Source organism: Carya illinoinensis, chromosome 10 (genome assembly GCF_018687715.1).
Source record: "Carya illinoinensis cultivar Pawnee chromosome 10, C.illinoinensisPawnee_v1, whole genome shotgun sequence".
In the NCBI taxonomy this organism is placed as follows: Eukaryota; Viridiplantae; Streptophyta; class Magnoliopsida; order Fagales; family Juglandaceae; genus Carya; species Carya illinoinensis.
The window spans coordinates 36,751,227-36,776,492 of NC_056761.1; the positions used below are offsets into that span (position 1 = coordinate 36,751,227).

Below are 25,266 nucleotides of genomic sequence, written 5' to 3' on the forward strand. Positions count from 1 at the left end.
CTCACTTGGTCTAAAATTAAATTCTAGAGAAGAAAATCTAATGAAATCTCTTGCTCTGCTGTAAATAGAAGGCACAACAGAACCTTGAATTAATCAAGGATTCCATCAGCCGAGTGCTAAATTAACGTTGGTGGAAGCTTAGTGAGAGTACTTTATTTTAGGTTTTGGCATAGTTACTCTGAGCTTTTATTTTGCATACTTTATTTTATTAACCCCTTGATTGAGTTAGTAAGTGGAGATTAATGTCGAGAAAACTGTGTAAGTGATGGAAACCAATGAGCTTTGAAACCGCAACCCAGGTGTTTGCCCAATTGATTCTGTGAACCTTTCAAGTTTAACTATTGATTAGTAACTTTGTTTTAGAACTATACCTATTTTAGAAGTCAGATTTTTGCATGATTTAATTCCTGTTTTAGAGCAAGGCCATTACCTTGAAAACAGCCAAAATCCACCATACATTTGACTGATAACAAACCCTTTAGTGGGTGCACACTTTTTATCTTTCCAACTTGTTTTCAAAAATCATAAAAATCTAAACAAAGAATGTCACAGAATATTTCTTCTATATCATCATAGTTTTCCAATAAGCTTTTTTAAGTATGTTGCTGGAAATATACTTGTCCTTGTAGAAATGACTTAGGGACTTTTTTATTATTACAACTGCACCACTTCTACACTTGAGAGTGATAATTTGGAGAGGGTCAGGATAAATTATTTATGGGATCACTTGGTATTTCTAATCGTCATCTTAAAAGAAGAGGATAAAAAATTAATTGTGAAGGCTTCAAGACTTGAGTTGTCGCAGCGCGCTTCTCTCACTGCGCGTACTCAAAATTATGGGAACTTTCTGGTGTGAACTCTACGTTGAATATGGATGTTCAGGTTTATCACTAAAACCTACCAACTCCACGGACATGTGTAAGCTCTCTAGTGTCGGAGACAAAAGGTGCTCATGGGAGTGGAGCACTGCTCTTTGCAATCATGAGCATAGCGAAGCAAGGAGAAAGATCACGACTTTTGCAGTATGAATATTGGTCATGGTATTCCCATGTTTGTTCAAATACTGTTCAAGGCATGTTTATCCTTCGGTAGAAACCGTTCTAACTTCTGTAGTATTTCTGTTTGAAAAAAGGTTCTATCCTTCCGCCGACGACCCACCCCACATTGGACAGAAGTGGAGTTTGTGACTTTATGGTGTTTCGAATTCTACACGCTTTCCTCACTTTCTTCTGAGTAAGTGCATGTAAATATGCATCTATTGAAGCTGATCCTGACGCCACTGTGACACAGAGTTCCTACTCTATGGGTTAAGGTAGCTCAAAATGTTTTCTTGCATTCAGCTTGTGTTCTTTGATTTTGAGAATGAAAGCGCCAAATTGGCCTAGATGGATGTTGTCTCATATAAGGACAAGATGTTATTCTATTTCTCATATAAGGGCAAGATGTTATTCTCGTTTTTTTTTTTTTTGAAATGTTAAGATGTTATTCTCTATTGTTCCTTTCAAGTCACGGAATTAAATGTTTATTGTAATACATACCCCTTTTTTATATTGAGAAATGAAAGTTCTCAATTCATGATATTTGCTTTAGAAATCCTTGGATTCTTATTTATGCTCTTCTGAGATACCGTTTGTTGGACTCTTATTTAAGCTATATGCCGGTTACAATACTTTGATGTTACAAGTATTGATCTATTTGTATGAATTAGTTAGTGTCCTCTGATATATGGTTTATTTATCTTTTCCTTTCGGGGGGGTGCAGGATGAAAAGAATTCATTGAAGAATATTGAAGTTTTTTTTTTCCCCCAAAAGAAAGTAATGGGGATTCTGGGTTTTATCCCTAATGGCCATAGGCACTGGCCATCTGCAACAATTCGGTTCCTGGTTTTCTTAACATTCTTGCTACATGATATTGGAGGATCTTTATCAGGTTCCAATTATTTGATTGGTCTTGGAAGCTATGACATAACAGGGCCTGCTGCAGATGTCAATATGATGGGTTATGCAAATTCAGAGCAGACTGCTTCTGGAGTTCACTTCCGGTTGCGAGCTCGATCATTTATTGTGGCAGAACCTCAAGGAAACCGCATAGTATTTGTAAATCTTGATGCTTGCATGGCCTCCCAAATTGTTTCAATTAAAGTGCTTGAGAGACTTAAAGCAAGGTAGAAAACTCTCACTATGCTTCAGTCTTCATCTTTTTCTTTGTGCAGCAGTATCTATTTATTGGCCGAGCAGATACATAACGTGAACCTTTTTTACTATGAATCAATGCTTTACATGCTAATAAATGCCACCTAGTATATTTGGACATTTTCCTCCTTTGTGAGTAAAATCTTCAGCTTAAAACTTTTAACCAAAAGTATGTACAGCCAGATATTAAATACCGATACAGTGGACAACATGTACCCAAAAGCTTAAAACAATTTCTCTCTGTCAAGCTGCCATTTGCAATTTGTAGATAAACCTCCTACTGTTGTCTCCCTCAATTATCTTATTTGAACCGCATGCCAATGTTCCACCATTCAATAAAATGTTTCCCTCTTGTTGTCAGCTACCTCTTTTATCTTTTAGACAGCTTCATCTTAACATTGCCAGTATTTTCTTGAACCACAACCTGAACTTGCCAGGTTTCGGGATATCCTTTCCTTTCTCTCTTGCTGAATATGTAGATAGTTGCAAACCAAGCCGCTCATGCTTTCATGTCTGCAATAGCCTTTTTTTTCAGCACGCCTGACAAGCCAATCCATTTCTTAGACCCCATGGAAGAATATACTTTGAAATGGCATCTTATACTGAGATACTTTATCAAGGACATGGGAACTTAATCATAATGACAAGCCAATCTTTTTTTCCTTGCTCTCACTGAATTGTTACCAATGGTCTTGCTGTTTGAGATCATAACATATCTTCCTTTCTTTAGGTATGGGGACCTTTATACAGAGAAGAATGTTGCCATTAGTGGTATCCACACTCATGCTGGTCCTGGTGGCTATCTCCAATATGTTGTATATATTGTAACATCTCTTGGATTTGTACCCCAATCATTTGGTGTCATTGTTGACGGCATAGAGAAAAGCATTGTACAAGCTCACGAGAGTCTTCAACCAGGGTCAATTTTTGTAAACAAAGGTAAGGAAGGTACATTGATATTTCTGTGCTCTGCTACATCTTTGGGAAACATATTTACCTCTCAATCTTAGGTGCAAAATCTGTGCAAGAATGTAAAAATGTGTACAACTGACATGTATTACCTGGGAGATGATAATATGAAGGAGGATGCTCTCTTGTTATTTTTGGTTTAGTTTTAGGAACATAATTCATTGATGAAGCGAAGTGCTTCTGCAGACTTATATTCAGAACAAGTGCACTACTTCCTATTTATCAGTGAAGTTTACTAAATAATCAAGTTCTTTTGAGAAATTTTGGCATTGATAACAATGCCTAATGCTTATAACTTCATAGCTGTAATGAATCAGTGTCGGACTGATTAATTTTTATTTCTTTATTGTTTAAATTTTCGTATCTTTATGCTTACAGTCATTTATATTTAGGCATAGGTGGCATTTAGGGTCCGCAAGAAATTTGTTGTTTCTCAGTGTGTGATGATGCATATTGATCATACCCCTGGCTTCATGGGATTAATTAGGACTTTTGTTTTTATTTTTTATTTTTTAATTGTTTAGGATATGTTCCTTAATATTCTGATCCTTGATAACAACTCCATCACGGTTCCATAGGTGAGCTTTTTGATGCTGGGGTAAACCGTAGTCCTAGTGCTTATCTCAAGAATCCTGCAGAAGAGAGGGCTAAGTACAAGTATGATGTTGACAAAGAAATGACCCTCTTAAAGTTTGTAGATGATGCATGGGGCCCAGTGGGTAGCTTCAACTGGTTTGCTACTCATGGAACTTCAATGAGTCGTACAAACTCATTAATAAGTGGTGACAACAAAGGAGCTGCAGCACGATTTATGGAGGACTGGTTTAAACAGAAGGATTTTAAGCAAGGTTTTGACGGTCTTCATTTCAATAATTCTGAAACTGACAGAATCCCTCGAAGAGTCTCAATCATAGTTCCAACCTTAGTTCCTAACCATAATGAAAACCGTAAGTGAATTCTCTTCAAATCAGTGTATGGATATGGACTTGTATTAAGATATCTGGTAAAATTTGTGGTTTTATTGTCATTAAACCATTGTGTGCTTGGCTTTTCTGTGCTTTTCAGGGAAGTCATCCAGAAATCAGTTCCATCTAGTTTATTTTCATCAGAAATCTAATGTACCAAACCTCCAACTTAATTTGAAAATTGCAGTAATTTATTTGCTGGCAGTCCAACTTCCTCATTGTAATGTTTTCACACGGTAGACTAGGTATCTAGGAAAACATATTTCCTTGCATTCAAAATAATAAATATATTAAACTGGTTTCTATCTTGATGGTAACGAATCTTATATTCTGGCTTCCAACTGAAACCAATGCCAATCAAAGAACTATCTTCATAGACCAGTAACTTCTCTCCTACAAGATCCTCTTGCTTGGCTTTGGTTTATTTAGAAAGACTTGGGGAACTGAACGTTGAGGAGTTGGCATATTCCAACTTCTTAATATCAATCCCATCTGACAAGCTCAAATGGATTGTTTTTTCACTACTTTCTCTAGGATTTGGTCGAATTAGTAAATTGAAATAAAAATCGTTCACAGGTAGACTAGGTAGACTGCATGGCATCTTGCACATGACCTTTCTTTACTTGAGAAACATCCAACTTCAGTGTATATAGTTCCTTTGAAGCAGGAAGTGAGTTGATGAGACTTGCCAACAGTTTTCAGTTTTCTCAAGGACAACCTACAACAAGGTTTCTGAGTCTTGCAAGTCGGGTCAGGAATGCTTTGAGCCAAGCTGACAGGCCTCAGTTTGTATCTGCATTCTGTCAATCAAATTGTGGTGATGTAAGCCCAAATGTTCTTGGTGCATATTGCATAGACACTGGATTGCGTTGTGATTTCTCTCAGAGTACTTGCAATGGTAAAAATGAATTATGTTATGGTCGGGGACCAGGGTATGTATATAAACTCTGAAATTCCTTCACGTGTAAAATTCCAGTCTTGTTTTTGAACTTTATACATTCATTTGGCAGTTACCCTGATGAGTTTGAGAGTACTCGTATAATTGGAGAAAGGCAATTCAAAAAAGCCGTGGAGCTTTTTGATAAAGCAACCGAGCAACTAAAAGGGAAGGTTGAGTACCGGCATTCATATCTAAATTTTTCCAACCTTGAGGTCACACTTCCTAAAGCAGGTAGGGGTCATGAGGTGGCAAAAACATGCCCAGCTGCCTTGGGTTTTGCTTTTGCTGCAGGGACTACTGATGGCCCTGGAGCGTTTGATTTTAAGCAGGGAGATAATAAGGTATGAAGTTGCTGGCACATGTTTAACCCATCATTATACAATGCCCTTGAATAGTGAAACACCTATAGTATGATTTGATTCTTTTCTTGGGTGGTTCTATAGGGGAATGCCTTCTGGAGGTTGGTGAGGAACTTGATAAAAATGCCGAGTCAAGAACAGATCAAATGCCAGAATCCGAAGCCTATTCTGCTTGATACTGGGGAGATGAAGGCACCATATGATTGGGCAGTGAGTATTTAATTTGGTTTTCACTTTATATAAACATTGAAGAAGTCTACAATAACACTGACATTTCACACAAGCAATGTGTATGTTGAGGTGCTCCACATTGAGAACTATGCCTCTGGTGCACAACTGCACATATAGGTCTAAAGACAATTGCACTATTTGGAAACCTCACACATGGTGTCATACTAACTGATTTTTTTCAATTTCATTTTTGCTTTCATTCTTAGAGAACATTTTACCACTGCAGGAATCTAATTGAGTTGATTTTCTGGAGTAGGAAGTATCAAATGTGATGTTTGGCCTCCTTAAATTCACATTAGATTATCCTTGGCTATTAGTGGGACATATTAATGGTGCACGCGTTAGCGTTCAAGGATCTTTTTAGATGATTGCTTAAATATTTTGTCCAATTTCTATGGATTGTTGTCTGTGGATCAATAGGCCAGTGCTTTATATATCTTCCTTTATGAGTAAACGGTGTTACTTACATGCATAAATTGAATTGCTTATGCAGCCCTCAATACTTCCAGTTCAAATTTTGCGGATAGGGCAGCTTGTGATTCTGAGTGTGCCTGGAGGTACAACAACCCCAACGTACTCCTAGAAATTCCTCATTAGAGTTGTACCTCAATGCAAATCATGTTGTTAAGCAAATGGTACTTGGAGATAAAAAAATAATAATAACACACGTGCTAGATCATATAGTGACATGGGTTGGTATAAGATCCTTGATGATATTATTTCTTCCAGAATTTACAACTATGGCCGGCAGGCGCCTTCGTGATGCTGTCAAGACTGTGCTTACTTCTGGAGGTAGTGGAGAGTTTGACAACAATGTCCATATAGTCATTTCAGGGCTTACCAATACATATTCACAGTATGTGACCACCTTTGAGGAATACCAAGAGCAAAGATATGAGGTTTGTGTCACCATTTTCATTCCATAATCTTGTTAACAACAATCAGGCATAGCTGCTCACATTTGTCCAAATACTTCCTGTCACTTGTAACATTCATTTCCTATCCTAGTGTCACAATATAACCTTGGTGCTCAAGAGAAACAAAAGGTTCTTCTAAGAATGGAAACACATTTTGAGAACAAACCCTCAGAATTATAAATTCTCCTGATTAATTTTTATTGTCAGGGAGCCTCTACACTGTATGGTCCACACACACTTGATGCCTACTGTCAAGAGTTCAAAAAATTAGCTGCAGCTCTCATCAGAGGCCAAACTGTTGAACCAGGCCCGCAGCCACCAAATCTTCTTAACAAGCAAATTAGCTTACTTCCACCAGTAGTCGTTGACAGTACCCCGCCCAGGGTGAATTTTGGGGATGTCAAGACCAATGTCCCTCCAAATTCCACCTTCAAAAAGGGTGGAATAGTTACAGTCACCTTCTGGTCTGCTTGCCCAAGAAATGACCTCATGACGGAAGGCACATTTGCATTGGTTGAGATCCTCCGGGGCCAAAAGACATGGACCCCAGCTTATGACGATGATGATTTCTGCCTGCGGTTTAAGTGGTCAAGGGTTGCAACACTTAGCCCTCAGAGCCATGCAACCATAGAATGGAGGATTCCTGCATCTGCAACTTCAGGTGTGTACCGGATAAGCCATTTTGGTGCTTCAAAATCACTTCTTGGATCAATCCGCCATTTCAAAGGTTCATCTAATGCTTTTGTAGTGGCATAAGTAGGCAATTTATGAACCTTTTGCTAATAAAGGATGTTTCTGAATCGATTTTCATAGATATTAGTATTTCGTTCTGTTTTCTCTTCCAATTGATGATCCATCACGTATGAGGAAATACCAAGTAACAAAAATAAAGATTTGAGCGTGATTGTCTAAAAGAAAGAACCTTTGTAATTGCTTTAATTCTTGTGGGAAATTGCGTGTAAGATTCTTGCAGGAGAAATAATATTAGATTTTGATGTGGATGGTACAAGAATAATTACGCAAGTTGACTTGTGATTACCATCATAAATATGACATCTTTAGTAACAAGCACCCATTTGCCTTGATTAAGACCTGTTTTGATTGTAAGATGATCTCATCTTATATGATCTCATTTTTAATATTTAAATATTATAAATGCAAACATTTTTTAATTTTTAACTTTTTATCTAATCATTATTTATCATTATAATTTTTCTAAATTTTTAAATAAAACACAAAAAATAATTCAGTTTTTTTAAATTCTAAAATAAAAATTATATTAAAACATTATATTTTATTTAATTTTTTCTCACTCATTTCTCAAAGTTTCATTAAATATTGTAAGTCAAACAATTTCATTATTATTCACAAATTTTCTATTTTATATCATCTCAACATCAAACTAATTAAATTCTCAATTAACTAACTACTAAAACTGAATTTAAAAAAAAAAAATAGTAAACAAGGGGAAAGGATATAAATCTGCACCTGCACAGTGCAATCCTGACTCAAGTAGCCGTTTGGAACCTCAACATGGGCGCCATATTATTCTCTCATCTTCCTGGCTTTTCTTTGCTTCCTTCTTCTTTACGGTAACCAATCACTACAACTTTAACATAAGTTGACAAAACCCAAATCCCATTAGAGTTTCTAATTGCTCCGTGAGATTCCACTCAGAGATCATTCTATCTTTAGGATGTTTTATGCTGATTACTTTTGAGAAAACGAGTCACAATCCTCTGCAATGTGCAAAAGTAATTAACTTTATCAAATGAAAATACTTTATGCAACTAAAGAGAGGGAAAAGGGATGAGGTAGAAGAGCGAAACAGCAGATGAGGAGAGCTTTTAGAAGAGCTTAAAGGACACCTGATTCGCCCAAAAATCCCCCGCCTACGGTTTCTTTCCTTTTCCAGAGATTCCCGTTGCCCCATATCAACTTGCTCTCTTCTCTCTCTCTCTGCCCTATAAACTGTTGCAGATGGAGACAAAATAGTAAACGGTGAGCCATGCACCGTTTGCTTCTTTGGCTCATTAGGCACCGTTCGGTGCTTTTGTATTGTTAGGCACCTCCCCAAGAATTATGCAACAAATTGCTGCAACGTAGTGATCTGCTCTCCTATAAATAGGAGAGCTTAAGGGTGCAGACAGTGTGTGCAGCAGAGAGTGCAGACAGAGTGTAGAAGAGAGAAAGAAGAGAGGAAGAGAGTGGGTGAGTAGAGAAAATTTTTCTGTAAAAATTATTTTCATAGTGAAATTACAGCAGCTGTGGATGTAGGCAATTGCCGAACCACGTTAAATTTCGTCCCTCCTTTATTTAGAATCGTCTCTGTGTCAGAACAGCTCCCAACAACTGGTATCAGAGCACTGGTTCGAGCTGTCCGAAAATTCAAGTTGTTCAAAATCAATTTTTGACAACTCCACGGTGTTCCTCGCGTCGAGACGAATCCGTTGCCGCAAACGGAATCGAAAACGGAGGTCGGACGAGGCTACACGCGCCCCTAGAAGATCTGCGCGTGCATCTGCTGCAACCCACGCGCCCCACGTGCTCCGGAGGTTGAAGACGCGTGCACCACACCGCCCACGCGCCCCCACGCGCGTCAGAGGTTGAAGACGCGTGAAGGACACGCGCCCACGCGCCCCCACGCGCCCTAGAGAGGTTCGGCGCGTGTGGCACACGCGCCTCACTCTCCCCCATGCGCACACAGTACTGTAGCACGTGTATTACACGCGCCCATGCGTTGCCCACGCGCACTGTGCAGCGCGTGTATCTCACGCGCCAGACAGATCATAACCGTCCATTTTTCAGATATGTTTTTGGCTAGATCTAAGCCATTCGGAGTTCGATTTCGACGATCAAATAGTGCTTTTCAACTATTTGGATCATTCCGGACTCATCCGTACGGTTGAAATTTTGAGATTCGGCATCAGTACATTGGATCTGAACCATCCACGTGTTGCAGATCATTTTGGGCTAGATCACGCCAGTTGGAATTCCATCGCGACGATCAAATAGTGTTGACAAACTATTTAGATCATTCCGGACTCGTTTCCAGCTAATTCGAGTGTTTCGGACGCAATGGTGATCTTTGTTTGTTTGAATTTGAACTCATTTGTAAAGTTATGGCTGGAGAAGAAGCTAAAGGTGTTGGTATCGAGAAATTTGACGGTACAGACTTTGCCTACTGGAAAATGCAGATAGAGGATTATCTCTATGGGAAGAAACTACATCTTCCGCTCCTAGGAAGAAAGCCAGATGATATGAGCAATGAAGATTGGAGTTTCCTTGATAGACAAGTGTTGTGAGTCATTCGACTAACACTGTCAAGATCAGTTGCACACAATGTGGGAAAGGAAAAGACCACGGCGGATTTGATGAAAGCTCTATCGGACATGTACAAGCAGCCATCAGCCAATAACAAAGTGCATTTGATGTACAAGCTATTCTACTTGAGAATGGCAGAAGGAACTCCAGTTATCCAGCATCTGAATGAGTTCAACACCATCATCAATCAATTAGCTTCAGTGGGGATTGAATTTGATGATGAAGTACGTGCACTGATTGCTTTAGCTCAATTGCCAAAGAGCTGGGAGGCCATGAGAACAGCTGTCAGCAATTCTTATGGCAAAACAAAGATGAAGTATCAAGATATCCGGGACCATATTCTTAGCGAGGAAGTTCGCAGAAGAGATACAGGAGAAGCATCAACTTCCAGTTCTGCCTTAAACCTCGAGACGAGAGGTAGAGGAGCTAGTAGAAGTTCAAATCGGGGCAGATCGAAGTCCCGAAGAGGCAGAAGTAAATCTAGGTCCGGAAAACAAGTACAATGCTGGAATTGTGGCAAGATTGGCCACTTCAAAAATAATTGCAAGGAAGCAAAGAAGAAGAATGAGCATGACTCTGTTAATGCCACAACAGAAGATCTCCAAGATGCCTTACTTCTTTTAGTCGACAACCAAATTGAATCTTGGGTGTTAGATTCAGGAGCCTCGTTCCACACTACAGCACACCGAGAAATCATGCAGAATTATGTCACTGGTGATTTCGGGAAGGTGTACTTAGCAGATGGTGAAGCGTTGGAAATCGAAGGCATGGGAGATGTACCAATCAATTTGCCCAATGGAAGTGCATGGTTGCTACAGAAGGTGCGACATGCTCCCAAGCTCAGGAGGAACCTGATTTCTGTAGGACAACTTGATGCTGATGGGCATTCGGTATTATTTACCGGTGACACATGGAAGATAACAAAAGGAGCTATGGTAGTAGCTCGAGGCACAAAAACAGGTACTCTATACATGACTTCAAGTATTAGAGATACTATTGCAATTGCTGATGCAAATGCCAACCTATGGCATCAAAGGCTTGGTCATATGAGTGAGAAAGGAATGAAAGTACTATTATCCAAGGGGAAGTTACCAAAGTTGGAATAAACTGATTTTGACATGTGTGAACGTTGCATTTTTGGGAAGTAGAAAAAGGTTAGTTTCCTGAAAAATGGTAGAACTCCAAAATCTACAAAGTTGGAATTGGTGCACACAGATTTGTGGGGGCCATCCCCAGTCGCTTCTCTTGGAGGATCGCGGTACTATGTTTCATTTATTGATGACTCAAGTAGGAAAGTATGGGTTTATTTTTTGAAAAATAAATCTGACACATTTGATACTTTCAAGAAGTGGAAAGCCATGGTTGAAAATGAAACAGGCTTGAAGTTAAAATGTCTGAGGTCAGACAATGGAGAAGAGTACATCGACGGAGGGTTCAAAGAATTATGTGCTGCAAATGGGATTAGATTTCAGAAGACTATTCCCGAGACACTGCAGCAGAATGGCGTAGCTGAATGCATGAACAGAACTCTCAACGAACGTGCCAAAAGCATGAGGCTGAATTCAGGATTGCCTGAATGTTTTTGGGCTAATGCAATTAACACTGCAGCCTATTTGATTAATAGGGGACCTTCAATTCCCTTAAAGTTCGATCTACCAGAGGAAGTCTGGAGCAGAAAGAAGGTAAATCTTTCCCATTTGAAAGTTTTTGGCTGTTTATCATATGTTCACATAGATTCTACTGATCGTAACAAGTTAGAAGCCAAATCTAGAAAATGTTTTTTTATCGGTTATGGTGATGAAGAATTTGGCTATCGATTTTGGGATGATAAAAATCGCAAAATCATCAGAAGTAGAAATGTGATATTTAATGAGCAGATTCTGTACAAAGCTAAGTCACAAGCTGAATCTGAGGAACAGCCAAAGAAACCTGAGGTTGTTGACTTTGATGTTACTCAAGTCAACACTGATCAGAACGAGGATCAAGAAAATGATGATACACAGATCGAACAACGTACACCACTCACTGTTACTCGAAGATCTTCAAGAACAATTAGGCCACCACAGCAGTTCACACCATCTCTATACTACATCTTGCTAACAGATAGTGGTGAACCGGAAAGTTATGATGAAGCTCTACGAATTGAAGATTCGATCAAGTGGGAGAAAGCCATGCAAGATGAGATGGAGTCACTGATGTCAAATCAGACATGGGAGCTAACTAAACTTCCAAAAGGCAAGAAGGCTTTGCACAATAAATGGGTGTACAGAATTAAGGAAGAGCATAATGGTAGCAAGCGCTACAAAGCCAGAATGGTCGTGAAGGGGTTTCAACAAAAGGAAGGTGTCGACTACACAGACATTTTCTCTCCAGTTGTAAAATTGACAACGATCAGGCTAATTTTGGCAATTGTGGCTGCAGAGAATCTACATCTTGAGCAGTTAGATGTGAAGACTGCATTCCTTCATGGTGATTTGGAGGAAGACATCTATATGCACCAACCATCTCTATATTACATCTTGCTAACAGATAGTGGTGAACCGGAAAGTTATGATGAAGCTCTACGAATTGAAGATTCGATCAAGTGGGAGAAAGCCATGCAAGATGAGATGGAGTCACTGATGTCAAATCAGACATGGGAGCTAACTAAACTTCCAAAAGGCAAGAAGGCTTTGCACAATAAATGGGTGTACAGAATTAAGGAAGAGCATAATGGTAGCAAGCGCTACAAAGCCAGAATGGTCGTGAAGGGGTTTCAACAAAAGGAAGGTGTCGACTACACAGACATTTTCTCTCCAGTTGTAAAATTGACAACGATCAGGCTAATTTTGGCAATTGTGGCTGCAGAGAATCTACATCTTGAGCAGTTAGATGTGAAGACTGCATTCCTTCATGGTGATTTGGAGGAAGACATCTATATGCACCAACCACAAGGATTCTCAGTGAAGGGAAAAGAGAATCTAGTTTGCAAACTGAAGAAGAGCTTGTATGGCCTAAAACAAGCTCCACGACAATGGTACCGGAAGTTTGACAACTTCATGTGCAGTAATGGATTTACAAGACTGCAGGCCGACCATTGTTGCTATATGAAGAACTTTGACAACTCTTATATTATCCTACTGTTATATGTGGATGATATGCTCGTTACAGGGTCAAGCATCAAGGAAATCAATGAACTGAAGAAGCAGTTGTCAAAGCGGTTTGAGATGAAGGATTTGGGTGCTGCAAAACAAATCCTTGGTATGAGAATTATTAGAGACAGGTCTAATGATACTCTCAAGCTCTCGCAGGAGGAATATGTAAAGAAGGTGCTTAGAAGGTTTAACATGGACAAGGCGAAACCAGTAAGCACACCCTTAGCTAGTCACTTTCGACTAACTAAGGATCAGTCGCCAAAGACAGAGGAAGAGCAAGAATGCATGAACAGAATACCCTATGCATCTGCTATTGGTAGTCTTATGTACGCCATGGTCTGTACAAGGCCAGATATTGCACAAGCAGTGGGAGCTGTGAGCAGGTACATGAGTAATCTAGGAAAGCAGCATTGGGAAGCAGTCAAGTGGATTTTAAGATATCTACAAGGCTCTTTAGATACGTCACTATGCTTTACAAAAGCAAGTTTAAAACTACAGGGATATGTAGATGCTGATTTAGCAGGTGACGTTGACAGCAAAAAAAGTATTACTGGATTTGTGTATACGCTGGGTGATACAGTTGTATCGTGGGCTTCTAAGTTACAGAAGATTGTTGCTCTCTCAACTACAGAAGCGGAATACGTTGCTATAACTGAAGCAGGGAAGGAAATGGTTTGGTTGTAGTCATTCTTGGAGGAATTGGGAAAGAAAAATGAAAAAGGCATTCTGCACAGTGATAGTCAGAGTGCTATTTTTCTTGCAAAGAATCCAGCCTTTCATTCCAGAACAAAACACATACAGTTGCGATACCATTTTATCCGATCTCTTCTCGATAGTGGACAACTGATACTTGAGAAGATTCGAGGAATAGAGAATCCAGCAGACATGTTCACAAAAGTAGTTACTGCTGACAAACTGAAGCTGTGTATAGCTTCAGTTGGACTTCGTACTTAAAGGCATGACTTAAAGTTGCTGTGATGATTGCTATGAAAATATGTAGACTCATTTGTCTCCAAGTGGGAGATTGTTGCAGATGGAGACAAAATAGTAAACGGTGAGCCATGCACCGTTTGCTTCTTTGGCTCATTAGGCACCGTTCGGTGCTTTTGTATTGTTAGGCATCTCCCTAAGAATTATGCAGCAAATTGCTGCAACGTAGTGATCTGCTCTCCTATAAATAGGAGAGCTTAAGGGTGCAGACAGTGTGTGCAGCAGAGAGTGCAGACAGGGTGTAGAAGAGAGAAAGAAGAGAGGAAGAGAGTGGGTGAGCAGAGAAAATTTTTCTGTAAAAATTATTTTCATAGTGAAATTACAGCAGCTGTGGGCGTAGCAATTACCGAACCACGTTAAATTTCGTCCCTCTTTTATTTAGAATCATTTCTGTGTCAGAACAGCTCCCAACATAAACCCCCCTTATTGATCTCCCTTTCCTCTCCTTCTTCCATTTTCTCACACAAACGTGCTCCTCTCGGACTCGTTATCGGCCTCCAGGTTTGCGAAGGAAATGGTGGCCGATAACAGGTCTAAATTCAAATCTCCTCAAATCTCCTTTGCTGGAACTTTCGCTTGCAGCGTTTTCTCCACTTGTTTCGCTGAGGTAATCGGTTGTCAACGTTTTTTAACTTTAGTCTTAGTGCAACAATTTTTATATTAATTTGTTTCTATATAACAATTTTTATATTAAATTGAATACAATTTTGTGTGTGTTAGCGTTACCTGAGATCGTTGTTCTGGAAATTATAAAAGATTAAAGAAACCTGTGAAAGTTCTTCCTAATTAGATCTCACTGTCAATTATAAAGTCAACATGGGTTAAGCTTGTTATTTTGTTAATAGGTTGAAGACCCGTTGCCATTCTTATTGCTATTCTTAAACCCATTTCTAGATCTTTGAGATAATCTTAGAATATTGATAAAAGTGATTAAATTTACCCGTTCCTAGCTTTCAGACAAGGTGTAATTTAATGCAGGTTCGAACCTTGACTTCGCTCAATCTAACGTTTCAAAAAAGAAAAAGATAAAAATTTAGCATTTTGCTTATTGCTTAGGATTTTGGCACAATTAGTAATTTATCAAGTAGCAATTAGTAATTTATCAAGTAGCAGAACCATAGTGACTTGTGCAGAAGTCTTGCAATTGAGGCTTTAGGGTGTTCAAAACAATACTTACAACCTCTAAAATAATTTTGAACCTTAGCAACAATGTTATGAGTATTTCTTTCGTTATGTATCGAGTTCGTAAAGTGGCTATGAATTTGATTGATAAATCGTACCATTGTTTACAATTTAAGCGGTATTGATACAACTTGTGTTATGCTGTGATACAAATTTTGTAAACAGTAACACTTCAGTTAATCAACGACTCCCTGCTCCATTAGAGGTCAATATGGGTGGTCATAAGCCAAGTAATGCTGATTTCTCTACCATCTTTAACGTGTTTAGTCACCAGTGATGTATTCATTATAATTGCCGAGTTCTTTTACATGAGTTCTAGAGTTCATTTTTTTATTTATTTTTTATTTTTTTAAAGCGAGGAAGGTCACATGTCCAAGAGTGACCCCCACCCAAATTTATTATGTTCTAGAGTTCATTTATTTAGCAGAATGCACCTGAACTTGATGCAGATTTGTACCATTCCTTTGGACACGGCTAAAGTTAGGCTTCAGCTCCAAAAGAAAGCTGTTGCAGGGGATGGAGTGGCCTTACCAAAATACAAGGGTATGCTGGGTACAGTTGGTACCATTGCGAGGGAAGAAGGTCTATCAGCACTGTGTAAGGGAATTGTACCTGGATTACATCGGCAATGTCTGTTTGGAGGTTTAAGAATTGGATTGTATGAACCTGTGAGTTTTCAGTGTTTTGTCATCAGAACTTGGTATGCATTTATTTGTTCTGTTGGCTTGCTGATTTCTGATACGGTTATTATCTGTGAGCTTGACAGGTTAAAAACTTGTATGTGGGAAATGACTTTGTTGGGGATGTTCCTCTATCCAAGAAAATACTTGCTGGACTTACTACTGGTGGGCAAACTTTTTGGTGTTCAAGAAATTACTTTTCGCATTTGCTTGCTTGGAGAATATGTTTACCTGTCTGTCTTATTAAACAGGTGCTCTAGCAATAACTGTAGCAAATCCGACTGATCTTGTGAAAGTTAGACTTCAAGCTGAAGGAAAATTACCACCTGGTGTGCCGAGGCGCTGTACTGGGGCTCTGAATGCTTATTCTACAATAGTGCGACAGGTTGTGCTTCAAACCTATGAGATTGGAAGAGGAAGTATTTGTTCTCCTTCCAGTTGATATCTATTTTGTTTTCTAACTTGTTTAGTATTTCTTAGGAAGGACTTGGAGCTCTTTGGACTGGCCTTGGGCCCAATGTAGCACGAAACCCAATCATAAATGCTGCTGAACTAGCCAGCTACGATCAAGCGAAGCAAGTGAGTTAAATAAACAAAAACTCATTGCAGATAGACTTTTTCCTGTCTTTTGATATAAAACACTTTGTGATGTTCCTGACTAACAAGTCTTATATAATTTAATGCAGACCATTCTTAAAATTCCAGGGTTCACAGATAACATTCTCACTCATCTCCTTTCTGGTCTGGGGGCAGGGTTTTTTGCCGTCTGTATTGGCTCCCCAGTTGATGTGGTACTTATCTACCGTAGATGCACTTTTTTCTAACAGTTGTTGACTCTTTGTATATTAGTGCGGATTTTTTGTGTCTACTTGCTAAAAACAAAATTAGCTACATGGCGATTTGCCTATGATCAACTTTTATTTTTTTAATATATATTGTGGTGCCTGTAGTTTATTTAGTTTATATTGTGATCTCATCCTATATGGGGAATTAAATGATCTTGTTGCATGAAGATCAGATTATGGCAGTCTGTACATTGTTGCATGAGAATCCCTTTGTATTGTCAACGACAAAGTTCCACGCTGGCCCATACATTTGATGTTGCCATTGTTACCATAGCTATATGATGATTAAAACTTATGTTCAAGCTGTGATTATAGAAGTTGTAAATTAGTATTGGCATCTACATAGGAGGTCAGTAAGATGGTCCATTCTGCCCAGGGTTATAGTTTGTTTGGATCAAGAGATGCAAGACTTGATTCTCACTTATTTTAGGGGGCCATTGGTTTATTGCCTGTTTGCTTGTCACCTTATTTTGTACCATGGTTCCTCTTTCTCATTTTTTTCCTTCTCTTTTTGTTGGAGAAAGGGGATTTCTTCCTTCTATTGATGTTTTAATTGAGACCAATCTAATTCCTCTAACTATTCTTCTTTTGGCAGGTTAAGTCCAGAGTGATGGGCGATTCTGCTTACAAAAGCACTCTTGATTGTTTTCTCAGAACTTTGAAGAACGATGTATGTTCTCCTTACAACTCTGTTTGACACTCGGTAGCGTATATCTTTTTGTTGGTATGGACGTATCTGGCGGGTTTTAACATTTGTCGACTTTGACGTGCAAGATGGTCTAGTTGAATGATTTCTAACACATTCTAATTGTACATTGATTTAAGATGTGATCTCTGTTTATTCATGATGATTTTGCATTCTCGAATCTTAAATATTTGCGTTCTCTGATTACATTAAGCCTTTGCTTTTTATTTATTTACGTTAATGGTAGGAAAATAGAAGAAAACATCTCCTCTATTCCCCCCTTCCCTTCTGTTTTAATGAACTGTAGTATGCATTCATTGATGTTTAAAGGTCTACGAGTTATGTTGTCTTTCTCAGCAAGATCATTCTTCACTACTGAGAGATTTTGACACCTTAGTTACATATGGTTTTAATTTAGTTGCATCTTAATTTCTGGAGTCTTCATTACTCTAGAAATTACCGTTTAAATCAGAGGGCTCCAATAATATAAATTCACATTTAAACTCACAGCATTTAACATTATTCAGGGACCTTTGGCCTTTTACAAGGGCTTCATCCCAAATTTTGGACGTCTGGGATCGTGGAATGTCATCATGTTTCTCACATTAGAGCAGGTACGAATCACAAAACATGTTAGGAGGTTGTGGTACGGGGCATACAATTACAACTGAAGTAGAAATGAGAAAGAATAAAAGAAATAATAAGGAACTCCAATTGTAGAAGAATTTCACTTATAGCAAAAGGATTACAAGAATTTCTCTCTTGAATAAGGAGAGCACAATTGACAATACCCTCTCTTATAAAAGGAGAAAACTCACTCTTTCTTATAAAAGGAGAGACAATATATAGGAGAAACCTCACTATTTTTCTCTCTAAAACTCTCTCTCTTTCTCTAAATTTTTCTTTCAAAATGGGATAGGTTTCTAAACGCAAAAACATATATTTATAGGAGTTAAAGGAGGTGGAAGATGGCGGAAGCAACTGGAAGATGGCGGAAGCAAATGTGAACGCAAGCTTGATGTAGGTTGTCAACTAGCCACCATTTTTTGACCCATAAAGGTGGCGGTGGAAGATAGCGAAAGCAAGTGGAAGATGGCGGAAACAAGTGGAAGATGGCGGAAGCAAGTGTGAATGCAAGCTCAACTAGCCACCATTTTTGACCCATAAAAGTCCATAAAAGTGGCTTTACCGCTACATATCTCCCACTTAAAGTCACTTTTGTAATCCTTCTATCTTTTCTACACTTTCCATCTCTATGCCGCTTACATATCTGTTAGGCCTAAGGAGGATCGACACCAGATAAACTTGTCATTATTAATTGGCTTTGTTAATATATCTGCTAGGTTGTCTTTTGTATGGATTTTTTGTATATCCACACTTCCTTCTTCCACCTTCTCACGAACGAAGTGATACTGAACTCGTATGTGCTTTGTCCTTGAATGAAATGCTGGATTCTTTGCCAAATGCAAAGCGCTCTGACTATCACAAAATAAATCAACCTTCTCTTGTACGTGTCCGAGCTCTTCCAGTAGCATTTGCAACCATATTGCCTCTTTGCTAGCTTGTGTAGCTGCAACATATTCTGCCTCCGTTGTAGAAGTAGCCACGATAGACTGCAATTTTGAAACCCAGCTTACAGCTCCTCCAGCAAGAGTAAACACATAACCTGAGGTGGACTTGCTCTTGTCAAGATCACCTGCATAATCTGAATCAACATAGCCTCTGACAGTAAAGTCTGATCCTTCATAACATAATGCGACATTTGAGGTACCCTTGACATATCTCAGGATCCTCTTTACAGCACTCCAATGCTCTTTACCAGGATTCGCCATATATCGACTAACCACTCCCACTGATTGTGCAATGTCTGGTCTTGTATAAACTATAGCGAACATTAAGCTACCCACTGCTGATGCATACGGTACTCGAGACATTTCCATCCTCTCTGCTTCATTGCTAGGACTCATACTTGAGGATAACTTGAAATTAATAGGAAGAGGGGTAGAAATTGGCTTACAATCTTGCATGTTGAAGCGTCGCAAGATTTTCTTCAAATAAGTTTTCTGAGAAAGTCATATCTTCCTATTATTTCTGTCTCGGTAAATTTACATCCCTAGAATCTTGTTTGCTGGTCCCAAGTCCTTCATTTCAAACTCCCTAGCCAACTGTGCCTTTAAGTCTGTAATACGATCTTTGTTGGGGCCTGCTACCAACATGTCGTCAACATATAATAACAGAATAATGAAATTACCATCACCAAATCTCTTGTAATAAACACAAGGATCTGAACTATGTCTGTTGTATTCAAGGCTCATGATAAAGGAATCAAATCTCTTATACCAACATCTCGGCGCCTGTTTGAGACCGTATAGAGATTTGTTCAACCTGCAAACCAAGTTCTCTTTTTCTTTTTCTTCAAAACCTTCTGGTTGGAGCATGTAAATTTCTTCTTCAATTTCTCCATGAAGAAATGCAGTTTTCACATCCAGTTGTTCTAAGTACAAGTCAAATGTAGCACACATCGCAAGGACTGCTCGAACCGTTGAGAGTCGAACAACAGGAGAGAATATTTCGTTGAAGTCTATGCCTTCTTTCTGAGCGAATCCTTTCACTACCAATCTAGCACGATACCGCTCCACTTGATCATTGCCATTTCGTTTGATCTTGTAAACCCATTTGTTTCCGATGGCCTTCCTTCCTTGTGGTAGTGGTACAAGATCCCATGTTTTGTTTTTATGGAGAGCTTCAATTTCTTCTTGCATTGCAACCATCCACAGAGAAGCTTCTTGACTATTTGTAGCCTCATGGAAATTTGACGGTTCTCCATCTTCTGTTAGTAGACAGTATGCGACGTTTCCCTCCATGATGTACTCTGAGTGCCAAGTTGGTTTTCTTCTCTCCCGAGTTGACCGTCGAACTTGTGGAATTGCACACTCAGCTTGTTCTTGTTCTTCGTGCTCTGATATTGCTTTAGAAGAATCTGGAACTTCTAATTCTTGTCTTTCTTCAACTTGAACTGTAGTAGTCTCTGGTTTCTCTTTTGAAGCGCTATCATTTTCTTTTTCTTGTACCTTATCTTCTACAAATACAACATCCCTGCTGATTAGCACCTTGCGGGCAGTGGGATCCCACAGGCAATACCCCTTGACTCCATCAGCATACCCTAAGAAAATACATTTTCTAGATTTTGGATCTAGTTTTGATGTTTCTTGGGCGTTGTACATAACATAAACTGGACTTCCAAATGTATGTAAGTGAGAATAATCAGCTGGCTTATCAGTCCACATCTCCATCGGCGTTTTCAGATCAATTGCGGTTGATGGTGACCGATTGATCACATAACAGGCAGTCTTGACTGCTTCTGCCCAAAATGACTTGGCCATTCCCGCAGTTCTCAACATCGCTCTTGTTCGTTCTAACAAGGTTCTGTCCATCCGCTCTGCTATTCCATTTTGTTGTGGAGTGTATGCCACCGTGAGCTGCCTTTTGATACCTTCTTGTTGACAGAAGCTATCAAATTCACTACCAGTATATTCTCCTCCATTGTCTGTCCTTAAACACTTGATCTTCTTTTCATATTCAAGCTCAACCCGCGCTTTGAATATTTTGAAAACTGAAAATACATCTGCTTTAGTTTTTATTGGATACACCCAACATCTCCTGGAGTAATCGTCAATAAATGACACAAAGTATTTTGCTCCTCCTAGGGACAAAACTAGTGCTTGCCAAACATTAGAATGGATTAGTTCTAAGATAGCTTTACTTCTAGCAGAGGAACTATTGAATTTCAATCTGTGCTGCTTACTAGTAACACAATATTCACAAAAGGGTAATGAAACCTTTTTGAGCCCTGGAAGAAGCTTTTGTTCAGCAAGAATCTTCAAACCTCGTTCCGACATGTGGCCGAGCTTACGGTGCCACATCATTGTTAATTCTTCTGCCGAACTTGCCAGCGCAGTGGATGCTTCTCCTTCTTGTTGTGTTTCTCCTTTAAGCATGTACAAATTTGCAGCTATCTTTTCCGCTTTCATCATTACAAGCGCGCCTTTAACTATTTTCATGATCCCATCTTGAATATGGGTTTTACACCCACTATTATCTAATTGTCCTAAAGACAATAGATTTTTCTTCAGGCCTTTCACATGTCGTACCTCCTGAATGGTGCGAACTGTACCGTCACACATCTTCAATTTGATGGTACCAATACCAGCAATCTCCAATGCATGATCGTCTCCCATGAACACAGATCCTCCTGAGATAGGTTCATATTGATGGAACCATTCTCTCCAGGGAGTCATATGCCATGTTGCTCCTGAGTCAATAAGCCAGACATCAGCGAATCTTCTTCTACCTTCAGTAACTGTTGTTGCCTCACTGTATAAAATTTCACTATCATCTGAGGTGCTTGCTACACAACCCTGAGCTTTTGACAACTCAGGGCCTTTTCCTTTGGCTTCTTCGTTCTTCTTGAGATGCCAACACTCCCTTTTGTACTGCCCTTTCTTGCCACAGTGATGACACTTGACATTCTTCTTACTTCTGGATTTTGATCTACTCTGATTTTGACTCCCACTAGGGCCACGTTCCGTTGATCTCCCTCTCGTCATTACCAAAGTTTCGGCTTGCTGTGAACCTCCTGGTCTATCTTCTTTGCTTTTGTGCCGACTTTCTTCTTCAAGAACTGCAGCTGCAATATCATCGAAGACTAGAACTTCAATGTTGTTGGTTAAGTTGATGATGAGTTGATCATACGAATCATGTAGACTTTGAAGTAGAATTTCAGCACGTTCACCCGTCTCTATGTTATGCCCCATTGCTGTGAGCTGTGAAAATAAAGTGTTGAGGGTGTTGATGTGGTCTGTCACCATAGTTGACTCCATCATCCGAAGGGTGTAGAGTTTTCTTCTCAAGAAAATTTTGTTGTGTAGTGATTTGGCATCATACAATTTTGTCAGAGTATCTCATATCTCTTTTGCTGTCTTTTTCTCCGCCACACTTGACAATACTCCATCAGCTAGTGCTAGGTGCAGATTAGCAATAGCATTGCCATCCATCTCGTTCCACTTGCCGTCGTCAGTGATCTCATCGGGCCTATCTCCAATTGCCGTCAAGCAATTATCTTTCCTTAAAATTGCTTTTATTCTCATTTTCCACAATGAGAAATTACTCCCATTGAACTTCTCTATTTCGTACTTCGTTGCCATTATTGAAGATGCCTCCTTTCCACTAACTGGATCTAACTGTAGCACGAAAACCGGCTATAAACCTGATGCTCTGATACCACTGTTAGGAGGTTGTGGTACGGGGCATACAATTACAACTGAAGTAGAAATGAGAAAAAATAAAAGAAATAATAAGGAACTCCAATTGTAGAAGAATTTCACTTATAGCAAAAGGATTACAAGAATTTCTCTCTTGAATAAGGAGAGCATAATTGACAATACCCTCTCTTATAAAAGGAGAAAACTCACTCTTTCTTATAAAAGGAGAGACAATATATAGGAGAAACCTCACTATTTTTCTCTCTAAAACTCTCTCTCTTTCTCTAAATTTTTCTTTCAAAATGGGATAGGTTTCTAAAAGCAAAAACATGTATTTATAGGAGTTAAAGGAGGTGGAAGATGGCGGAAGCAACTGGAAGATGGCGGAAGCAAATGTGAACGCAAGCTTGATGTAGGTTGTCAACTAGCCACCATTTTTTACCCATAAAGGTGGCGGTGGAAGATAGCGGAAGCAAGTGGAAGATGGCGGAAGCAAGTGGAAGATGGTGGAAGCAAGTGTGAATGCAAGCTCAACTAGCCACCATTTTTGACCCATAAAAGTCCATAAAAGTGGCTTTACCGCTACAAAACAATCGTTGATTTTGTTACTTTCATTCCCTCCCTTTCGAGTTTCTGGCCTTTTCTTGCATTTGTTCTGTACCTCAGTTTTCACTTTGCACTTATATAGCGAGATGGTACATTTTATGCTAGGATTAGAAAATCTCAGCAATTGGGGGAATGAGATTCTTGCATATTGAGGCCACCTTTCATGGAGGTCATTTTTTATGCCCACTTGACCCAGGGGGCAGCAGTTAGGCTAGAGCAGTCTAATGTCTTTTACTTTTAGAAAGCCTGGTCATCTGTTTCTGTGTTTTTTTTTTTCCTCCACCCTGACAGGCGAAGAAGTTTGTCAAAAGTATAGAATCATCCTGAAAACAACCAAATACCCTCAAAGATATAGTGCTGGATCTCGTAAGTGAATTGGATCAGCAGCCAGTTGAAGTTGTCTAGAAAATAATGAAGTTCTCACTGTTCACTTTCTTCTTATTTTTCTCCATTTGAGATGGAGGATTCTACACAAGGAACAGTCCCGGGGATATGATTTTTTCGTGGATAACATGTTACTTCCTTGTCATTCCCACTGATGCGTTGTAGTCGTTGAGTCACCTTTTTATTGCTTTCTTTGCCTCGAGCTTCCTTTCCAATTTATCCCTAAGCTGCCATCCAACTCAGACTCAAGTTTACATAAGTATAATTATGAGAAACAAGGGAAGAGCAGCTGTTCCTGAAAATGGTGAAGGATGTTTCTGAACTTGTTCAAAACTATTAAACTGGAAAAATATTCGAGTAATGTTAGTTATAATCTCCAGATAAGTTTCATTCAAGCTATTTGTAAAAAAGTGAGTTTTACTAATAAATAATATATTTTTTTAAGGTAGGGTCTACTTTTTAACAAATGCTTGTGTGAGACTTATCTATTTGAAATTTGTACAAATCATTTCTCAAAATTGTAATTATGAGACACAAGGAAAGAGCAACTGTCCTTGGAAATGGTTGAGAAAGAAGGAAGTCAGGAGAGAATATTGGCAGTGAGAAAAAGAAAATGCTTTAATCACAAAGGAATTACATAAAAATAAACCTATAAACTGATGTGATTTGATGAGATACGTCAAATTGTAAAGTTATTTTTATGATAAAATTAAAATAGATCTAATAGATTCTATAAAATCACATCAATTTATGGATTTATTTTATATAATTTCTTTGTATCCGTAACAGCTCTATGTTAGAAAAACATAAAAGAGACAAATTATACCGCTTGAAAATATTCCCATCCGAATTGGATGTTTCGATTTGGAGATAAATAAACACAATATTAAATTATTATGAGAAATTTGAAAATAAAATGTTAAATACTACAAAATTAACATTATGCATGTATCTAATTTTCAAATTGGACGGTTATTTAAAAAAAAAAAAAAATCTAATTACCATCCAATTAGGGTGAGGTCCGTAAGGAAAGAATATCTATACCAAATCATAAGGACTGTTCATGATCTATTGAGAAATGATATTTGTAGTCGTGGTTGTGTAAGCGGGGTGCAGTCGCTTTGAAAAAAATGAATTAATATGGGACCCACATGAAAAAAAAACTAACTTTTTAATCGTGGACTTCACTCTTTTTCAAAGTGATTGCGCGGCGTTTGTAATTTCATGACTGTATGTAGCATTGTTCTTCCACCTTATATCTATTTGGGATGGCTCTCAGCTCCCAATGAGCGCTCTCGTTAATACAATTTCAAGTATTTTTTTAATTATTTTTCACATATATTTTTTAACACTTAAATATTTAAAAAATTCACAAAATCATTAAAAAAAATATTTTCTTAATCACAAAATTAAAAAAAAAAAAAATCCCCAGCGGGAAGCTTAGCATTTTTCATCTCTTTTTTTGTAAACAAATTGCATTAATTAAAAAACAGAGGTACCGAAGGAGGGATTGGGATACCAGAACAAATGCTTTATTACAGTTTAAAAAAAAAAAAAGGAACAAAAGGATAAAATGAACAATGAACCAAAATGGGTCTAGG

The 25,266-nt window shown here is 38.6% G+C and overlaps 2 protein-coding genes across 3 annotated transcripts; both read left to right on the forward strand.

Moving 5' to 3' along the window:
* Positions 1-607: 607 nt before the first annotated feature.
* Positions 608-7,575, forward strand: LOC122278157 (neutral ceramidase 2-like). Its single transcript, XM_043088262.1, has 11 exons — positions 608-1,040; positions 1,133-1,312; positions 1,762-2,165; positions 2,924-3,132; positions 3,741-4,109; positions 4,795-5,059; positions 5,138-5,408; positions 5,511-5,636; positions 6,151-6,214; positions 6,387-6,556; positions 6,782-7,575. Exons 3-11 carry the CDS (start codon positions 1,819-1,821, stop codon positions 7,328-7,330), a joined length of 2,370 nt encoding a protein of 789 aa, XP_042944196.1. The 5' UTR covers positions 608-1,040; positions 1,133-1,312; positions 1,762-1,818; the 3' UTR covers positions 7,331-7,575.
* Positions 7,106-23,816, forward strand: LOC122278158 (mitochondrial uncoupling protein 1). Of its 2 annotated transcripts, none has more exons than XM_043088264.1 (9): positions 7,106-7,235; positions 15,654-15,872; positions 15,971-16,049; positions 16,136-16,269; positions 16,365-16,463; positions 16,571-16,675; positions 17,325-17,399; positions 17,942-18,028; positions 23,573-23,816. In XM_043088264.1, the coding sequence occupies exons 2-9, from the start codon at positions 15,750-15,752 to the stop codon at positions 23,606-23,608; spliced, it is 738 nt and encodes a 245-aa protein (XP_042944198.1). In that variant the 5' UTR covers positions 7,106-7,235; positions 15,654-15,749; the 3' UTR covers positions 23,609-23,816. The 2 variants fall into 2 exon arrangements, with proteins under 2 accessions (XP_042944198.1, XP_042944197.1); XM_043088263.1 differs by lacking the exon at positions 7,106-7,235 and adding an exon at positions 14,440-14,629.
* Positions 23,817-25,266: the final 1,450 nt, after the last annotated feature.

Coding starts and splice junctions, on each gene's coding strand:
- LOC122278158 (XM_043088263.1), top strand. CDS start 14,537: ATGGTGGCCGATAACAGGTCTAAATTCAAATCTCCTCAAATCTCCTTT. Junction 14,630..15,653: donor TCTCCACTTGTTTCGCTGAG/GTAATCGGTTGT, acceptor AACTTGATGCAG/ATTTGTACCATTCCTTTGGA. Junction 16,270..16,364: donor ATTCTACAATAGTGCGACAG/GTTGTGCTTCAA, acceptor AGTATTTCTTAG/GAAGGACTTGGAGCTCTTTG.
- LOC122278157 (XM_043088262.1), top strand. CDS start 1,819: ATGGGGATTCTGGGTTTTATCCCTAATGGCCATAGGCACTGGCCATCT. Junction 2,166..2,923: donor CTTGAGAGACTTAAAGCAAG/GTAGAAAACTCT, acceptor TCCTTTCTTTAG/GTATGGGGACCTTTATACAG. Junction 4,110..4,794: donor TCCTAACCATAATGAAAACC/GTAAGTGAATTC, acceptor CCTTTGAAGCAG/GAAGTGAGTTGATGAGACTT.